The 20,081-nt window shown below is 62.6% G+C and overlaps 1 protein-coding gene across 1 annotated transcript in view; it reads left to right on the forward strand.

Moving 5' to 3' along the window:
* Positions 1–20,081, forward strand: part of TBC1D22A (TBC1 domain family member 22A) — a 133,693-nt gene that overhangs the window by 105,885 nt on the left and 7,727 nt on the right. Inside the window, exon 12 of the mRNA XM_024579417.3 lies at positions 14,023–14,118. Coding sequence (XP_024435185.1) covers positions 14,023–14,118 — 96 coding nt within the window. The remainder of the gene's footprint in view (positions 1–14,022; positions 14,119–20,081) is intronic.

The following is a 20,081-nucleotide window of genomic DNA, read 5'->3' on the forward strand; positions in this document are numbered from 1 at the left end:
CGTCTGCCTGCGCCTTTCCCTGTGCACACCCTGCTGCTCCACTGTGAGTTGTTAGCGGGGGGCGTGGGGTGGGAAGCGCTGGCCCCAGGCTCCGACCAGTCTCCGTGGCGTGGCGTGGCCCTGGGCGAGTCTGGGGGCCCTCCGGGGCTATGGGCAGTGCCCAGCACACCGTCCTCTTTGGAGGTAGACCAGGCCCCAGGCGCTGTATGGCCATGCCACCTGGCCGTGTGGCCTCGGTCTGAGTCTGAGGGCCTGTCCTTGGACGCCCCAACGGTACAAGAGTGCTCGGCACGGCGCCTGCGTCGAGGGCGGGCGAGGGTCCCAGGAGGGTTTCTCACACTGGGGTCCGTGTTCTGTTCTCTGACACCCTGGCATGTGCAGTCAGAGGCTCCTCTTCCCGTGTGGCACCTCCAGCCGGCTCTGGGTGGGGCTGGCCCTGGGGTGTGTCTGCCACCCTGAGAGGCCCGTCTGCTTGGGCGACAGCCGGTGCGAGACTCCTGGAAGGCTTGAGGACGTGTGGCACAGCCCAGCCAATGCCTGGGGCCCCAGGCAGAGGGCATTCCTTGTGTGGCGCACTGCCTTGGGCTCTGACCACAAACGGGCACTTAGAGCCGCCGCTGTATCTTCCCTCCCAGTCCTGGGCACCGCGGCGAGGCGTCAGGTGTCAGCAGGGCCGGCTCCTGCTGCAGGCCCAGAGACACCTGTCCCCGCCTCTGTCCCAGCTCCCAGCCTGGCTGCGGGCCTCTGTGTCCTTGGCTTGGAGCCGCGCTGCCCAGTCTCTGCCTCTGTTGTCGTGTAGAGCAGTGCCCTCCCGTGCCTGTGTCTGAGTTCCCCTTCTTGGGGGCACCAGTCACTGGACTGGGGGTGACCCTGCCTTCACCACATCTACAGAGACCCTGTTTTCGGGCGAGGCCAGGGCCACAGGCCCCCGGGCGTGGGGGTGCCCTGGGTGGGCGCATGGGGGCACACTCACATCCGCTGGGCCCGCTTTGCTGGTCGCCATGCGGGACAGGCCTGTGCGGCTCCATGCACCCACCGGAGCCCGTGGGGGCCACGTGTGCTTCAGGAGACATGGGGCCACGGCGCAGACACCCCTGTGCAGCGTCCACGCAGACTGGGCTGTGCGGCCCAGCGCGGCCACTGTCGGAAGTACCAAGGGTTCAGTCCCCCTTCACCCAATGGCATTGTGCTCGGGCACGGCATGGGCACACACTTCCGGGAGAACAGCTGCCTTCCCAGCGCTGTGCGTGCACGGCCCTGCCCAGCGGCGGGGAGGGCCAGGCCGCTTTGCGCAGTCCCCGTCCCCGTGCAGCGGGTGCTGGGGCCCCGGCGCTCGTGTGCTCAGGGCGTCTCTGCGACACTCTCTGTCTTTCATCACACGCCGGGTCTGGGGCATTGAGGTGTCAGGAATAAACTCTCTTTAATTAAGTTTCACAAAGAATAAATATTAACTTCAAAAGTGTCTTTAATTTCCTCCCTGCAGCCGACAGTGTCTTTTGAAAAATGTACTGTGTGCTCTAATCCCCGTCATTGGGAAGAGCCCAGTTGTGAAGGGCGTATCGGTGTTTCCTTAAACGAGTTCGTTCTGTCATAAATTACGGTTATTTTCGGTCTGATTTCGGTCCCTCACTCATGTTACTGAAAATAGGAAGTGTTCCGACTTCCTCTCCTGCATTGTGCCAGCCCAGGTGTGGCTCCCTCTCAGGGCAGCCCTGCTACCCAGAGCAGGTGCCCTGCACCTCTGCAGGGGCTTCCCGGGTCGCCAGGTGGGGCCTGCGGTCCAATTTCTTCCTGGCTGTTGTGGCTCTCCGTGGGGCGGAGCAGAATGTGCCCTCAGAAGTGCTGCGCCCATTGGCTGGGGGCTGGGGGGGCCTTACCCCTTCCCTCTGGTTCAGAGCTGGGAGGTGGGAGGGCTCAGTCTCCACCCGTCCTGTCTCTTAACTCCAGGTGACCAGACTGTGGTGGGGGGGCCCGTGTGCCTGCCTGCAGCCCCTGCCTGGGCAGGACCGCCCTTCGATGGCCCAGCCTCATCCTCCCGCCACCTGGGGCCACTGCCTCAGTGTTTGGTTTTGTCCTTGCCAGTGTCTCCAGGTCCTTCGGCAGGAGACCCACGGACTCCTCAGCATGTCGGGGGTCCTGCCAGGAGAGCCCCGGTCAGCCCATTCATCTGGCGTGGGGCAGTGGGCGGGTGGATTCTGGGGAAATCCTGAGTCCTGGTTTGGACGCACGGAGTTGGAGGACCTTGGACACTTGTTGGGGACCATTCCCAATGGACATAAGACCCTGGGAGAAGCGGGCCCCACGGATGCCATGTGGTGTCAGGCAGACGAGAAGGTGCCTGGAGCAGCCAAGGGGAGGGAGGAGTTCGTGGACGATGTCAGGGAAGGCGGGCACCTGCCCATCTGGGCACCAGGCCCGGTGCCCCAGGAGGGACGTGGGAAGGCGAGTGAGGACCGCCTCCTGCCTTGGAGGGCCCTTTGGCTGAGGCAGGACAGAGAGCAGATGCCCCTTGAGCGGTCCGCAGAGAGTGTAGGAGTAACAGCGGGAGGGCGGTGCTGGTGTCCTGGCTGTTGTTTCCTCCACCAGCCGCAGTGGGGGACCTCACGGACAGAAATTGGGGTGCCCTTTGTGGGTGCCAGGCTGCCTGCTCTCGCAGGACGCTGCTGATGTTGGGTAGGTGGCCCTCCATGTGGCCCCCCCGTCAGGGAGAAGGCCTGGCACCTCAGTGCCCTTGGTCCCCTCTGCTGGCATCACCGGCGGGGGCGGGGGTGGAGATGTGTGAGGTGCTGGGCGTCAGGAGGGCCAGCTCACCCGGGGTGCTACACGGTGGTGGCTGGGCCGTGCCATCGGGACGGGGCCCTTTCAGGGTGGCCTTGCCGTGCTTCAGCCTCCACACCGCAGAGTGTCCCCCTTCCGTGGAGCCTGTCCTGAGTACTCTCAAACCCTGTGGTCGGTGTGCCGTGCAGCGAGGTACTCAGAGGCCTGGAGGGTCCCTGCAGGCCGGGGGCGGGCGGCTCGGGGCTGCTGTCTGTGCCCAGGGCTTGGGCTGCAGTGAAAGGCGGTTGTGATGAGTATCTGTGGGAATGGATACGATTGTGTCCCCTTTAATGAGCCAACAATCCCGCACCACAATCTCAGCGGTGCCATTGTTTGGGACAAAGGAGACATGCAGATGAGGCCAGGCTCAGCTGCGTCGGGAACAATGCTGGCAGCCTCTCCTCGGCCATTAATTAATTCTCCCTCCCGGTTTCTCTGGGAATGAACTGGAGAAACAATTAAAATGATACATGAGGCAAGGAGTTTAGAAATTCAAAAGGTGAAGGCGAGAATTAGTTCAATACATAATTAGACATATTATTTGTGACTGGACGTTTTTTTAAACGGAGGCAGTAGGACCCTGTTTTTAGCCCCGGAGAGCTAATAAATACCGTTTTGGGCTGTTTTTCAACTCAGAAAGGCTCATAAATTTTCTTAATGATATTAAGTGGCTAATTACATTGTACATTGTTAGAAATAACTCTTATTGCAAAGTCTAATACAACAAAAGTTGCAAAAGAAAGTTTTGTGAGGAGTTCATTTGACTAAAGCACCCAGTGAGAGTCGGGGCTGAGACGCCATCGACCTCGTGTCTGCGGCAAGCGGGAGTTGGCTGCCGAGCCTGGGGTGCCGGCTGGACGTCGGTGCGGGTGCTTGGGGTGGGGCCCCGGAGCCGGGCCGTGCGTTGAGGTCGCCGCCGCAAGCAGGCCGTGGTCACAGAACGTCCCTGTCTGCTGTCCTGTCCCTGAGGCGCATCAGCCCTGGGGCCGTGTCACCCGTCTGGCCCACGTCTGTTGTCACGTGGCGCATGCGTTTGAATCCATGCGCCCAGGTTCCTGAGTGGCCCGCCCCAGCCCAGTGCCGCCGAGGGTCGTTTCCCCGATCCCTGCTGTGCTGAACTCACACTGCCACAGCCGGCTGCCCTGTCCTGGGACCCCTGGAGCTGTTGACAGTGAGCTTGCACGCTGTGCCTGAGAGGGTGCTTACAGCCCACCGTGGGGCTCAGCCTCCTGAAGTGCTGCAGAAGAGAGAGCCGTGACGAGAAAAAGCCCCCGTGTACGAAGAACCCATGAGTGGCAGCTGCTGTCATGGCCCTTAGCACAGGTCACCTTGTGAGGCCCCACCGCCCTGCAGGAGTGGCCCGGTCTCCGTTTTCCACGTGGTGCTCTGGGGCTCAGCCGAGGGGCCTTCGCAGCCCGGAGCCAGGGACGTGGGTCAGCACTCAGTATTCCCACCGGGCCCTGTGAGCCTGTGCCCTCCTGGTGTGACCCTCGGTAGGTCCCTGTGGTCCTGGTGCTTTTTGGTGGCAGTGCTGGCTGCTGTCCCCACTCCCTGAGGTGCTGGGCTCTGGGCTGCCCTGCTCGGGTGGGCTGCACCCACTTCTTTGCTTTTACAGTCCAGTTAGAAAGGGAAACCCTTAGCTCAAGGTCAGAGGTACCCGCCCACTAATCACCCTGTGATTGGGCCTGAGAGCCGGGAAGCTCGGTGCCTGCCTGTGCGGTGGCCCTGGTTTGTGGGTGTTCTGGGAAAGAGGAAGAGCGGCCAACGTGGCTCAGTAGGAACGCGTTGTCTCCTCACTGGGGTTTCTGAGCCCAGGGATTCGGTGTGATGCAGACGTCGTCTGTCCGTCACGCAGGGAGGAGCCGGGGGCCCCACCGGGCCAAGTGAGGGCCTGTGAGAGGGGTGGCTGGGCTGGGCGGTGGCACCGTTGGTCCCTGAGGGAGCCCCACACAGAGCTGGGCTCCTGCTGGGAGCAGCCCAGTGTGCCCGGGGCTCAGAGAGCATGGTGTCTAAACCTCAGCAGTTAAAGGTGGACGCGCATGTCACGGGTCCAGAGGCCCGGCGTGCACTCAGGCAGGTGTGGACGCAGAGGGTCCCCGAGGTGGAGGCATGGTGGGGAGCCTCCAAGCTTCCGGGAGCAAGCAGGGGAAGAGGCTGCCGCGCTGCGGGGGAGGGGGGGTGGAGGGCCCGGGCCACGCCGGGACACTCTGGCCCCCTGGCTGGGGCCGCGATGTGGTTCTGAGAAGATGCTGTGCTGTGGTTCCTCCTAGTGAGGGTGTCTTCCAGCTGGGCAGCGCCCGGCCCTCGTTCAGCTGGAGGGGACACGCCCACTGCAGCAGCGTGGCTTTCTCGTGGCCAGGCCCGTCCACGCGCCCGCTGTGCTGCAGTGCCTCGGGTGGCACCTGCCACCCCTGCTGGGCCTGCCTGGTGGGGCCTGGGGCCGTGCCCTGCTGTGCCGGCACCGTGGGGGGCTGCACAGTGCTGGGTGCAGAGGGGCCTCGAGTCCCGGTCTGCACTGCCCAGTGTCCTGCAGGTCGCACTTGGAGGCCGCTGCTGGAGCTTGCTCAGGTGGCGATGGTGCGGCCCTGTACTCCGACCCCGTGGCTGTGCCCCTGGGCAATGCTTCTTGTGCTGCTGGTGGGGAGCCTGCTCCCTGCCACAGACCGTCGAGGAAGGGTGGTGGGCTCTGGGACACAAGGAAAGTTTTCTGGTTCTGGGGTCAGATTTGAATGTAAAACTGGAAGTTCTGCATTTAATAAAGTCTTTCTTTGGGGGCTGGAATACGCAGTAGATTTTCTGTCTCTCTTAATTCCCTCTTAAAATTTAACTTTGCCATAAAAATGATGGATAAAAAATTATTCCAGGAAAAACAGTGCTGAGAGACTCCCTCCCTGTTTAGGAAGAAGTGTAGACTCGGTGAAGCAGTAGCTGTGACCCAGGAAACTCGAGGTGGCAGGGCCCCCCCCCCGGCATTGCGCTGCTCGGGGCTGCAGTGCACGGCCACCTGTGCCCCAGGTGCTGGTGTCCCGGGTCTGAGTGTGCTGCGGGCCCCTCCATCACACAGTGACGTCACGCCTCCCTGGGGCTCCTGGGCAGCCTCCCCACGGAGGACACCCGACACTGAGGCCGGAGAGGCCCCCAGGGACCGCCTGTGCCTGCTCCCCACACCGGCGTCCCTTGGTGCATCTGCCACAGAGCTCTGCCCAGGTGGTGACGAGTTGCGAGGAGGCTGCATCCGGGGAAGGCCTCCGACACCCAGGCCGCTGGCAGGCTAGAGGAGGAGCCCGTGGCTCTAGGGGCACAGCAGTCCGGGGCCGGTCTGTAGGCCTGGGGACGTTGTTCTGGGGCAGGTTCGGAGAAACACAGAATTAAAGGAGGCGGATTCCGGTCTGAGATCCCGACTGTCGTGGCGACGCCAGAGTGACGGCACTGCTGGGCACACTCACACCCGCCCCTTGCCCCTCCAGACCGATGATCCCGTCTGCGTGCTGGCCCGGCCGCAGGATGGGGTGGCCCCGCCTGGGCCGAGTGGTCCCACCTGGTGCCCGTGACGTGTGCCGCCCCATCTATTTGGAGAACCCAGGGGAAGGGCCTGGCGGGTGTCAGGTTTCTGCCGGAAGTGTTGCCATGACCGCGCGGGAGGTGCTGGCAGCAGGCGCTGGGTTCGTGCTGGGTCTCGCTCCCTCTCAGGCAACTTTGAAGTCCTGTCTCCGGAGAGAAGCAGGCGTGTCTGTGAAGTGCATCCCTCGTCGTTCCTAGGCTACGGCACTCAAGTGAGTAACCACCTTCTTTGTGTGGGTTTGGGAAGCAGATGCGCACACCCTGTCTAATGCCTGTTCTGGACGTGTTTTCATGCGAGTCCCTGGGAGGCTCTGAGAGCCAGCTCCCCAGGGAAGAGGCAGGGCCCTGGCAGGGGCACCCACAGTTCTGCTGTCCTGTTGGTCACCAGGCACAGGAGCTCCATGTCCCAGGCAGCTGTCCCACTACCGTCCTGCTGAATCGCCCACCAGGCACAGCCAGGAGCCCCGGGCCGGCTGTCGGTGGTCTCTGGCCTCCAGCCCTCCTACAGCAGCCGCCCCTGTGAGCATCCACGCGCACCAGGCCCAGGCCAGCAGGGAGGGGGCTGCGGTGCAGCAAGGGTCGCTTCCTGTGTGTGTTAGGGCGGCTTCGTGGCCTGCTGAGCTTTAAGTATCGCATCCCAGAACCCCCGGCACCTGAGATGCTCGACGGACTTCTGGGAACAGACTTGTCAGTGCAGCAGAGCTGGCAGGAAGGCAGAGTCGCGCCCTCGGGCCCGAGGGCAGGTGGGTGGGCTGGCCTCTAGGCTCCGGTTGGGACACACACTTGGGGCAGGAGGGGGACTGTGTGCCCCTCAGAGGTGGGGCACCAGGCTGCGATGCTGGGGCATGCCAGGGCCTGGGAGGCAGCGCCCTGGGCACAGGGCGGGTGAGAGGAGGGAGCTGGTGAGAGCCGTGCAGCCCGGGCCCTCAGGTGCGATGGGGGTGCTCTGCCCCGTTACCTTCCTACCCAGGGCCACGCTCAGCGTCCAAGTGGACAAGGACGGCACTGTCAGGGGGCTGCACACTGACCAGTTAACCTAAAGAGGTGTCGGTGCTGCCCCTGTCACCGGAACACCTAGCCCACGTATCCTGGGGGCTTTAATTTTTCTGTCCCAGTAAAGGGTGCAACACCCAGATCAAAACTAGGTGCAGATGTTGGAGAATGAGTGTCAGCAGGTGCCTTGCTTCGTCTCACCAACCCCCGGTGCTGGACACGCCCAGCCACACTCTGCCCACACGCACAGTGACCATGCCCACGGGGCAGCGAGTCTGAGGGTGGGAGAGCCTGGAAGCCAGCCAGGCACTTCTGTCTGGCCGTGACGGAATGACGCGAGAGCCACCAGGGTGACGTCTGAGACCCCCCCCTCCCGGGGCTGTGGACACAAGCAGCGTGCCGCCGAAGAGCCCGAGTTGGAGATGGCACAGGGAAGTCAGAGGGTCCTGGGCACCGGAGGACCGGTGAGAGGGACGTCCGAACTTGGGGGGGCGCAGCCAGCGCGGGGCGCGGGGAGCGTGCGTGTTCCTGTAAGTGCTGGAGTTAGTCGGTGTACTCCCCAGCTTTAGAAGCTAGGGAAAGGAGGGAATTGATCTGCAAGTCAGTGGAAGGGAGGAAGTGGGAAAGGAAGGGTGGCAAACGGCCAGTGAGGGAAAGCGAGCTCACAACGTGCAGCATGGGTGGAGTGGACACGTCCCTTGCAGGGCGCGGGTGACCCAGCTTCGCCCTAGAAGGAACGGCAAGCCTGAGCAGCTCGTGGGAGACCCTTCCGGCGAGACGCCTGGGAGGCCAGCGGCTTCACTGGTGAGCTCTCCAACACTGAAGAAGAGGCCACTCCGACCTTAGATTCCTTTGGAGGGTGCTTCTCAGCTCTTTTTCTTAGTGAAGGGGGGCACCGGAGCGAGACAAGGACGTTGTAAGAAAGGAGAAAGACGGGCCGGGCCGGTACTCCTGCGAATTAAGTCGTGTGCTGTGTGAAGATGGCAGCCGGCACCGCACGACTGAGCAGGTTCGTCCCAGGCACGCGGGTCTGGCCCTCGTGACAGGGTCGGGGCAGAAAGCACACCGTCGTTTCAGAAGATGCACGCAGAGCCCCGCACCCACTTACGACTGGGCCACGCGCAGCCTCGGAGCGGAAGGCAGTCTCCTCCATCATGGGGGCGTGTGCGGGGCGCTGCAGCTGGCGTCCCGCTCCCCGGTGAGGGCGCCTCGCGCTCCCCAGGGGCAGAACCATGGCCGCTCTCTCCCCTCTGGCCGGGGCTGCGCTTGAAGGCCTGTGCGGGCTCCTGCCAAGCGCTCTAGTTTTTGTAGAAGGACCAAAGGCAGCAGAACTTACAGAATTTAAAAAAGTGCTCGGAGGGCTTCGCCTTGCAAACTTCAGATGCACCACAGCACCACAGTACCACGGGAACCGGGACCGCGCTGTGCGGGCGCCGTGCAGGTAGGAGAGTAATGGGGCCGGCAGAGCCCGGAGCAGCCGAGGGCCTGGAGGAAACAGTTTCCCGCACACGTCTGACCTCGGGCCCCACCAGGATGTGTGCCGACCGGGTAGCTCAGCATCACAAAGGCCAGCGGCCTGATGAAAAGGGAGACAGAGCACCAAACCAGTGACGTCTTGACAAAGCACTCCGCGTCACTAGTCTCCAGGGCAGCGCACATGAAACCCCAGCACGCCGGCGCCGCGCCCCACCAGAAGGGCTGAAACGGAGAGAAGTTTCAGCCCTTCACGGAGACCAGGAAGCGCAGCTGCAGCCGCTGGGAAGGTGGCCGTCTTACCGGCGTGCGAGGCACCGAGTGGGAAAAGTGATGCCCCAGGCCCCGAACAGCGTGATTGTTGCGGCTGAATCAGTGTTTGCTCACCAGGAGGCCAGAGAAGGGAAGGTAGCCAGGCTGCTCCCGGAGCAAGTCCCAGGGCCCCCCACCCACGCACACGGGTGCACACGCGTCCACATGCACTGGCGAGTGAGCAGAGCACACCAAATGCACGTATGTGAACAGAGGGCTGCGGTGTCTGGGGGTGGGCACGCCTGGCTGGGCCCCATGTGTCCGAGTGGGCCCCACAGAGCCACCGTAGGTCCTGCTCACGGAAGGGCGCCGGGGACCTCTCTGTGTCGCTTCTTCCAGCTGAGTGAGAGTCTCCCGTGATCTCAGAACAGAAGCTGACGGACAGTGTCCCCCTTGTCCCCGAGTGCCGGTGGTGAGCGTGCAGCCATGTTTGTCCCGGGGCACTGTTCCGTCATGAACCGGCCGGAAGCAGCCCCAGGCTGGAGGGGTGGAGGGAGTGTGCAGGGTCCTTGGGGCCTTCTAGCAAATAGCATAGGCTTTGGCCAGTTGGCCCAGATGATGTAGGGGGGCGGGGGGCAGCATGCTGTGTCCACAGGCACACTCGCTGCCAGGGCCACCGGGGTCAGTGGGGAGTTGGCCGGCACACGCAGGCCCATGGGGCGCTGGCGGAGCAGTGTTTGGAGGACGCTCTGATCTCACGGAGGGGACCGGCGTTCGTGGGCAGGGCTGCAGGGGTGAGGTGAATTTGTATTTGAGTGCCCCCCCCACCGCTCCCGCCCCGTGCCTCCTGTTCCCTCGGGCTACAGTGGCCCGAGCCACCCCGTGTGCTCCCAGGGCCTGTGCTCATACCCGGGCCAAAACCCGCCGAATCGAGGCCACTGACTGTGTGACCCTGATCGGGTTTTGCCGACGTACGTTGTTTGCACTTAAGGGTCAGCTGCACTGTCAGGGCCAGAGGCCGAGCGGGTGACAGGGAGTGGGCACTGGAGGGGGGCAGAGAGCTGGCCTGCTTGCTTCAGTGTTCAGAACCCCAGGACCCTCGGGAAAGCTGGGCCATTTTTCACTTCTGAGCCCTCGGGGTCTGCCACCCCTCAGGGGACATTGGGTCTGCTGTTAATGAACTGTGTAGGTGGACTGGCCGCTTGGCATTTAACGGGACTGGGGACACAGCCATGGAAACACCCTTGGGGACCGACAAGGGGTCAGGGCCAGCGCAGCTGTCACACTGCCACGGAGCGTTGTCCCCTCAGCCCGGCTGGGCCGTGATGCCACGTATGGGGTCGGCCACCACTCTGGGTGTTTCTGTGCAGGGTTGGCATCGAACGGCCAGCCTTCCCTCTGGTTTCGGACTCGCCTGCTCCTTAACGTCAGCCCATGTCCCTGAGCACCGCCGTCCGTGCGGTGGCGTCTCACCGCAGCGCTGATGCGATGCCGTGGGACCTTGGTCTGTTTCAGGCGGACACGGTCTCGTTGGGTGCGTGTCCTTTGGCTTCCAGTCCTGCCCACACCCACACCCGCGCGTTCTGCATCTCCAGGAGTCCTGGCGAGCGCGCCAACCACAGAGTAAACGTTTGTTAGGAGCTTTTAGACGTGCCAGTGTCTTCTGTCACGCTCCGTGTTTCTCTCAGTCTACACGGCTTTAAAATGCTCATTCCAGTTAGGAGCTGCTGCTGGAGCAGACTGCGGGTCACCTTCTTCCCCAGACCAGCGCTCCGGGGCTCCGGTGACTCTTGGGCCAGGTTTGGTGGGCTGTGACCTTTGTCACAGAGCCACTGGGAGTGCTCCCAGGTGGGGACAGACACGCCAGTCCACGTCCTGGGAGCAATTGTGGGGCCTGGCGTGGAGACGACAGAGCAGCGGCTCCGAGGCGCGGGCGGGCACCTGGCTCCTTTATGTGCCAGGACGGGCTGCACCTCGGACTGAGATTTACGGTCCCCTTACTCACCCCGCCCGCACGTGGGTCTGGGAGTGAGCTCTGAGAGGCCCGTGCTCGGCATCCCCGCAGGTGGTTGTGGTGCACGGGGCCTGGTGATGAATGTTTCAAAGGAAATCATAGCAGAAATTTCGCTTGCGCAGCTGAAGTTGAATCCAGGCGTGGGGTGGGAGACAATTCTTGTCATTTGAACGGCCTCAGAAATACATCCACATAAACACGTAGACAGAGGGAAATCTCCTGATGCCAGAAGGCCGTTCGTTTTTATTTCTGCACCAAAAATTACAAAGAAGCTTAATGATGCAATTAAAGGTGAAAAATAGTTCCTTTTATTACGTTTTCTCCATTAGAAAAAGTAGAAGGAAACTATTTCTTTGCCTCCTTCACTACACTTTAGAAAGTGTGTCATACGTAAGTAATTTGCATTTAGTTTATCTGCACTCATTTTAAACTTGAATTTTTTTGTGTTATAAGCAAAAGCAGTTCCATTGCAGAGCCTGAAGTGCAGCTTTAAGAAAGCTCCTTGAGTCAGGGGCAGCTGGCTTTCCCTCCTACCACCAACCGGGGACAGCAGGGGGTGCGGGAGGCCGGGCGCAGCGCTCCGTGGCACCCAGCTCACCCTCCAGCTGGGGAGCCAGCCTGGGGACAGCCCCACCCGTGAGGACCTGCATGGCCAGGTGGATGGAGAGCCAGGGTGGGGGTGGGGGGGCTGCAGCAGCCTGTGCCCTGGACCAGGAAGGAGGTGCTGAGCAGGGCTGTCCAAGGTCATGGAGGTCAGAACCCCCGGGTGGGGCACAGCCGAGGCCACAGTCTGAATGCCGGACCAGGTGGGCGGGGCCGCAGACAGCAGGGGTCTCTCCAGGAGACAGGCCTCTTGCTGACTCCGGGAAGGACGGTTTGAGTAATTCCCCGTCTGTTTTAGTTGTGAGAAATCTCAAATATGCAGGGAGTGCAGACAATCAGTGAATGCCTGTGTGTTTGCTCCCGGCGTTGTTAAGTCTGATTGTTGTTTCATTTTGCCTCAGCTCTTTGGTTTCGTTCTCATTTAGAAATTAAGTTTCACTCCCACCACTGAAGCAGAGGAAGGCTCCGTCATTTCCAAACCTGCCTGGGTAGGTTCCACCCTGGCCCCGCGGCGGTAGCTCGCGCTCTGCAGCTTTTTGTGAATGGCGTCACGCTCAGATGTTCTTCGCAACATGCTTTTTGTCTTTTTAATATTTGTTCACCTTGATGGGTAGAGCTGTATTTCATTTGTCTTCACACTTTGTAGTTTTACGTGGTGTGAACATGCTAGAAAGTATCCATTCTCCTGCTGAAAGACACTTACACGTTGTTTCAAAGTTTTTTGAATTTACAACTAGCTCTGGATCCAGCAGTCTTGTACATGTCTCCCCGACCCTGTGTGGAGATGCTCTGACTGGGGAAGAAGCTTCCCCCTGCCCCACGCGAACTGCCCTCCGCCCACCAGCAGCCCCACCCTCTCCTGCGCCCCGGGGCTCACCGGTCGCACTGCCTGTGAGTCCCGACTGCTCAGCCGGCTCACGCGCTTGTCCAGGTGTGTCTCTTCCTTGCAGGCTCTGAGGGGTTAACTCTGCGTCTGTGTCCTGGACGCCTGTGCAGTGCCTGTCCTGTGTGCACTGCAGGCTGTTGCCCCGGTCTGCGATCGCACCTGCACCTCCGTTGTGGCGTCTCTGTCACACGCAGACTTTAAATTTTTGTGTGGTCAAATGTGTCGATTTTTAGAATTTATGTTTTTGAGGGTGGTTTTTTTTTTGCACTCAGCACCTGGACGAACGGATTTGGGGGTGTAACTTCGTTCTGTCTGCAACCCTGCCATGGGGCCGGGGGCAGGAGAGGCCCCAGGGCAGTGGGAGACAGGACCCGTGAGCCTTGAAGACAACAGTGGGTCAAAGGCACAGGGACCCAGCCTGGCCCCGGGAGGAGGAGGGACAGGAGGGCCTTGGGGATGGAGAGGCTTGACCTGGCCCAGAGGACCAGGGAAGAGTCCCCACTGGCTGGGATGCAGAGGAACGGCTGAAAGGGTCCAGCCTGGGGGCAACGAGAGGGTCCAAGGTCAGGTGGGAGGTGGGGCAGGGCCTGGCTTTCTGGGACCGAGGGCTGTGTTACAGAGTTTGGACGTTGTCCTAAAGGCGATGGCCATCTTTCAGTAGCACGGAGTCACGGTGGGGGCCGGCTGCCGGGGACAGTGTGCAGGGGTGCCGTGCATACGGCATGAGGGCCGGCTGGGGAAGGGGCCAGTGTGCATGGTGAGTGGGCATCACAGAGGCCTTAGCAGCATCTCATTGAGTTTGAATTGTTAGTCGATTTAGTTCCAACCCAGATAAACATTTTATTTTTCGACACTTATGTCTGTTGTTAACGCGAATTAGCAGAATCGTTACAGCGGGCACTCTGGCAGACTGGTGGACTTGGTGTCCGGAAGGCCCCTCCTGACACAGAACACACTGAAGGACGCTGGTGTGTTTTTAAAACACAGACCTGTGAAGGAAGAGAGACTCTCACAGTGAGAGAGGGTCAGTGCAGACAGGTGCCCAGGAGACCGAGGCCCTGGGTGTGGGACGGCCCAGCCACCCCTGCTCCGCGTCCCCTTCCGTTTGGCTGGGGAGGGAGTGGCTTCTGCTGCGGCTGTCCTCACCTGTGACAGCCCCGTCCATGGGCCCTGCCCTCTATTTCCGAGGGCTGTCACCTGTGCAGGGGGAGTGAGCAGACGCTGGCTTCGAACTTGCTGACAGCTGGTCTGCTCTCCATGCCCTGTTTCCCGGGCAGCTGGCCCTGCAGGAGAGGATTGCATCCTTGCTGAGACGAGGGTGCAGGCATCCTGGTATGCGGGAGGAGCAGCTGGCGCCCCGGCTCTGGCCCTGTGCAGCCCGCCCGCATCACACGCTGACCCTGCCGTGTCTTCTCCCTTGCAGTCTGAGCCCGAGGGCTTCTCCCGCTTCCACCTGTACGTCTGCGCCGCTTTCCTTGTGCGATGGAGGAAGGAGATACTCGAAGAAGGAGATTTTCAAGTAAGTGAGCGCCTCGCAAAAGGTCTGCGTTTGATTTTCGGTGTGGGGAGGGTCCTTGCACCTCAGCTCTCGGGGTCGTTTGTGAAGGGCGCTGAGAGGCCGGTGGGCAGCCCCCTCCCCCTTGGCCCCTGCTGCTGGAGAGCACGCCGGGCAAGGCAGCTGATCTGCGGGCTGCCTTGTTAGCGCGGCTGCTCCCAGGCTCCGGGAGCCCACGCTGGGCTGGCAGGGGGCTGGGCCACGTCAGTGAGTGTGTTGGGCCCGGGCCTGGCCACTTGGTAGCCGTGTGACTTGGGGCATGAGACTCAGACTCTCTGGGCCCCAGTCCTCACCGACGTAGAGGGAGAGCCACTTCTGCACCCCTTCATCAGGCTCTGGGCCCCCCTAGGGGCTCTGCGTGGGCCAAGTCCCTAGCCCATCCTCCCCACGGCGCACCTGCGCATGGTGGCCCATCACCCTGTGGGGATCGCCCCCCGTGAGCCGAGGTGCTGGCTGGGCCATCCTCTGCCTGGTGCAGAGAAGAGAACACTGCGTGGGGACCAGGGCCGGGCTCTGCCCCTGACCGGCTGGAGGTGTCCCTCCTTTTGCAGGTGAGGGACAGGCTGGGGGCGGGGCCTCAGGCACAGTGGGCGGATGTGGCCTGGGCAGTGCCCTTGGCCTGGTGGAGGCAAGGGTCCGGGGGGGACCATGGGGAGCAGCTGCATTTTCTCACACGTGGAAGAGACGCGGTGTGCTGCTGCTCGGCTGCAGGCAGTGCCCTGGTGCGAGAGGCGTGGGCCTGGGCCTCTGGGGAAGGTGTCTGCTGGCCTTCGCAGGCCTGCCGTCCTGGCTTGGAGGGTGATGGGGGCAGGGGACAGGCCCAGCCCAGTGGCCCCGCGGCGAGAACCGGGGGCTGTGAGCCCTGCTCAGAGCCCGGGCGGGGTGGGAGGTGCGAGGCTACTTCTCCCTGAGACCCGAGGTGGACTGGGCCGTGCCGTTGCGGGGGCTGGGCGGAGCGCGAGTCTGCGTGCCACAGTGGGCTGGAGAATCGAACCAGATGGGACGGACAGAAGGAAACAGGACTCAGATGAAGAACCCTGGGCATCCTGGAGGGCACCGGGAGCTGTGCCTGCCGTGGTGGCGTTTCAGGAGAGTGACTCTGGCCCCACGGAAGGCAGCCGAGCCACTGGGGCCCAGAGCCACCTCCAGCAGTGGGTGCTCAGGGAAGAGGCTCTCGCAGCCCCGGCCTTGGCAGAACTGTGATCTGCCCCATGGGAAATAACGGGGTTCTCTGTGTCATTTCCACGGGAACAGAACCATTTTCGGAGGAGGATGTCTACCCAGAGAAAGGCAGGCCCTCCTGGTGTTACCTCGGCCCAGCCTGCAGGTGCCAGGGCGGGGGCAGCAGGGAAGGTGGGGGCCTGACTCTCTCCCACGCCTTGGTTTCTGAGACCCACTCAGGCTTTCGGTCTGGTTCTGTCCAGCCTTCATTCTGCCCTCCGGTCCCGAGTGGCCCATTGGTGGAAGGGCCTCTGTCCGCTGCTGTCCCAGGTCCTGGGGCGGCGTTCTCGGTGATGGTCCACCACACCCCTCAAAGCCTCCCCTGGGCCAGGCCCTGTTCGGTGCATCACCAGACCGGGAGGGGCAGAAGGGGCAGGTCACTCTTGGTGTGGGGCCTGGGACGGCAGGGCTCTGTGAACTGTGGGGGCCTGGGGGCTGGGAGCAGCCGGCCTGAGCCAGAGACACAGCAGTCGTAAATGGGGCGAGGACAGGGCGCAGGTGTCAGACCGCCGAGGGCGGGGCAGGGTGTCCTGCCGTGGGGAACATGGGGAGGGGAGCCGAGGGGAAACAGCAGTCAGCGAGGCCTTGCCCCCCGCCCCCCCAGCAGGGCAGCCACGGGTCAGCTGGGCACTGGGACAGGACCCCAGATTCGGTGGGGGACAACTGTGGAGTGACGAAGTCTGAGGCAGGAGCCCTTCGGGGAGGTGGCGGGCGGAGGAAGGGTGCAGGGAGGAGGCTCCAAGCAGAGGAAGTGGGAGACCGACAGCGGAGTGCAAGGGGCCACGACCCACCAGGGGGCACCGCGGCAGCACCACAGGAGGGAGCACACGGTGGCCGCAGCCCTCGGGGATGCAGCCTCGGCACCTCTGGTTACAGCTGTCGGGGCAGAAACCCCCGGAGCGTGGACCCGGGCTTGCTCCTCACTGCGCAGTCTCAATCAGTACGCTCTTCTGTCGGCTCAGCGAGCGCAGATCGAGGCCTTCATGGCACGTGAAGGACCGGCGGAGGCGGCCGCAGGGGACTTGCGGCGTGTTGGCAAGTGTTGGCAGCGTACACATTAGGTGGCTGTGAGCCTGAATGGCGAGGATGGGGGCGGCGGTGGGGGGCTGACAGGACTGGAACTGAGCAGATGGCAATGGTGTCGTTGGTCCCAGCGTTTGTGGCATGTCCCCCAGAGTCAGTCGTCCTGCCTGGGCTCCAGAGCGGTCCAGGTCTGGGAATGCAGGCTGCACCCACGTCCCTCAGGAACCAGAGTAACGCGTTTGCTGAGTGTCGCTGCCCTGGGAGGCTAGGTAGTGGCAGTGTTGCACCTGAGCAGTCAGCGTCTGGAAGCTGCAGAGCCCCTTCAGCGCAGTGGGCCTCGGAGACGGCGGAGATGGCAGAGATGGCGGCCCCGGGGACGCAGCTGTGCGGGGCTCGTCGCGGCCCTCACAGCCAGCACGCTTCCGCGAAGTACAGACGATTAAGAAGTAAACTGACCTTCGCGCTGAAGAAGTTGCATCTGTAAAACTAAAGGCAACTTAAACGTAAACCCAGTAAAGGAACTAATGAGTAAAAATAAATGGATTAGCACACAGTTAGTAAAGCTGTTAAGCAGACACATCTCAGAGGGGCATTTGAAAACGTCGGTGAAATAGGCCCGCAGGTCTTAACAGCACCGACAGACAGACCACAGGCCTCCGAACTTGGACGGAGAAAGTGACAGATTTGGGCAGAGAACAATATGCCAAAATTGCCTCGAGATGAGGTTCAGAAATTACCTGAATGGCCCCAGAGTCTGGGGATGAGTTCCAGCCCTGTTAGAAGCCCTGGTTTCCAGTGGGGCCCTCAGGCCAGAACGCGTCTTACTAGTGGGCGCTTCCACACTTGCACACGCGCTCGCCGTGAGGCCCCCCAGCCGCGGGGGTGGCCCTGTGGTCCACGCTGGGTGCCCGCCCCCTCCCCGGCCCGGCCCGTCTCCCTCTGACCCTCGGCGCCTCCTGCGGCCGGGGTGCTGCGTGTCTGTCCGCGTGTCCCTCTCCACGCGGGGGCCAGCGCCCCATTCAGCAGCCCCTCAGCCCCGTCCCCATCCCTGGCGCGGGACTATGTGGAGGCGTGTGCCTGTGGAGTGGAGGGGGTGTTTGTTTCTGACCACGAAAGCCAGAACCCGCGAAGGTGAATTAGGGTCCGAGCCGCACACGGTGCAAACACAGACGTCCCTAACGGAGATGTCTGCCGGCCGGTTTAAACTGCCACGTAGCCAGTGAGTGTGCTCCGGACCAACTGTTTTCCCCGGGAGCTCTGCGCCAGCCGGGCCTTACGCATCGTGTCGGCCCTGCGGGCTCGGTGTCCGGGCTCACGGCCGAGGTCTGTCACTGTGGCGGGGGCACAACCGGGTGTCGGGGGTGGGGGGTGCCCGCTCCCCTCCCCCAGGGCCACACGGGGCGTGCTCCCTGCCGCAGGGGTGCAGCATCGTGTTCCTGCCCGGGGCAGCCCCACAGGCACCCCGAACCCAGGGCCTTTCTTGGGGGCAGGTCACGGAGGCACTGTGCCTCTGCCCCCCGGGGAAAGCTGGGTCACCGGGACCATGTGGTTCGCACGAGGAGTGCAGGCTTAGGGAGCATGTTGGGGCCAAGTTCAGGTGCCAGCTGGGCTCAGCCGCACCCGGGCCCCTCACAGTCAGTCTGCACGTAGGCCCTTCCCTGCTCGCTGCAGACAACAGCCCAGCCAGCCGCCAAGGGCAGGAGGCTGTTTGCATCAAGGTGTTGACCTTGAGGGTCAGTCCTGTGTGTCCAAGTTCACTAGAGAGAGAAACAGCTCTGTCTACTCTTAGTGAGGTAGAGACGAAAGAGTCCTTACCTCCACCTGTTACAGATATCTCAGCCCAGCAGCTGCGGCCACCTAGGGGGACCGGGGACGGTCCTGTGTCCCCGCCCACTGTACAGTGTCTGCAGCGGGATGCACAGACGTTCGGTGAGAACTCCCTCCCCCCGCTTCCAGTAGGGGCATGTGTGTGCACACAACCTGTGGGTGTTAAAAGTAGACTTCCTGCCCACGGGGACCCTTCGGGGAGGAAGCCAGCACTGGGACAGACTGCTGTTTGCCCCGAAGCATCTGCTGGTTCCTGCTGGGGGACCACCCCCTGAGTGTGCACGCCACACGCGGGGCGGGGAGACCGGTCCCCCACCCCCCCCTGCAGTGTGCACAGCCCGATGCAGGGCACGGGGGCTCCTCTGAGTGCAGAGCAGCTTTCCCTGGGCTAATGGGCCTGTTCAGGTCCGTATTTCATTCTGTGTTCATCTGAAGTAGCAAATGTCACGAAATGCCAGGTAAAGATCAATTGTCTCTCTCTTTATCGTTGCAAGACATTTTGAAGATAAAATTGGGTCAGTTGAAAAGTAATCTGTAAGTGGGTTGTTGTGCTCCTGTGCTACAGTTGTGTAAGTGTGGGGTTGCGTGGCCGTGGCGGGTGGGGTGTGGTTGTGTGGCCGTCGGGCAGGCGTGGGGTTTTGTGGCTGTGGGGTGGGGTTGCGTGGCCGTGGGGCTGTGTGGCTGTGTGGCTGCTTGCAGTGGAGCTCTGGGGGCCCGGGCCCTGCTCCTCCTTAGGGCTAGTGGGACTGGGAGGCTGTTAGGAATCTGAGTCGTGTGTGGCCCTCGGCAGTTGGGTGGGTGGGGTGGGAGCTGGGGGACCGGGAAGGACAGAGCCTGCACCTAGGGGACTCACCAGCCTCTCCCTCCTGGAGTTTGGGGCCCGGGTGGGGCTGCCATCCTTGTGGAGAGGGCAGCAGCCGAGAGCTTTGTCCCGTGTCCTCCCGGGAGCCGTGGGCCGTCCTGGGAAGTGTGTGGAGTGGCGGGAGGCCTGCAGGTGACGAGGACCCCCCCCCCCTGCCCCGCACACAAACACCGCTGCACCCTTGTTGTGACCCTTGCAGCAGTGTGTCGGGGACCGAGTCCCTTGTGGTGAAAGTGGGCGCAGAGCTGGGTCGTGATGGAGCATTGGGATGAACGAGGGGCTGCAGGGGCGGGAGGGGTGTGGGCGGGGGCTCTGGGCGGCCCCCGAGGGCCTGGATGGTGAGAACGAGCTCTCTGTGGCTCCACTCAAGCCCGGAAATGGGGACTGTCCTGTGCTGCCTGCAAGTGACTGGCTGGGGACGGCTGCTGGTGGCTGTGTAGAGCGGCTGGGACGTGGGACCAGCCCTGCTCTGAGCTCAGCCCAGGGTCCTAGAGCAGAGGCAGTGGTGCAGACCCCTCACCGGCTCTGTCCTGCGGTGGGCGGTTGTAGGTGACCTGAGACACTCGGGGACGTTCCTCGTGTGGAGAGTGCCGTCAGCGCAGGACCTGTGCCCAGCGCATGAGAGACAGGACAGAGAGCGGCTGACTTCAGGAAGTGGGGTGCAGCCCTTCCCCGCCTCCTGCAGCCCCTCAGAGTAGCGCACACTCACCCCTGAGGCCAGTGGACGACGCCCTTGGAGCTCGTGCTGCGTGCCGGGGCTGTTCCGCCTCTCCGCAGCCGGTGGGAAGTGTCCGGCCTGTGCGTCTTCCCATCCGCCCGCCTTACCGTGTGCCATGGGCTCCGAGTGTCTGCGCTGCAGCGTGGCCCCGGCCCCACTCTGAGCTCGGGCGAGGGTGGGGGAGAACCCACAGGTGGGCGTCTGCTGTGGGAAGTCAGGAGCGTGGGCCGCAGAAGGTGCCATCCAGACCTGCCCCAGGCCTGGGAGGCCCAGGGG

This window comes from Desmodus rotundus, chromosome 3 (assembly GCF_022682495.2).
Source record: "Desmodus rotundus isolate HL8 chromosome 3, HLdesRot8A.1, whole genome shotgun sequence".
NCBI lineage: Eukaryota > Metazoa > Chordata > Mammalia > Chiroptera > Phyllostomidae > Desmodus > Desmodus rotundus.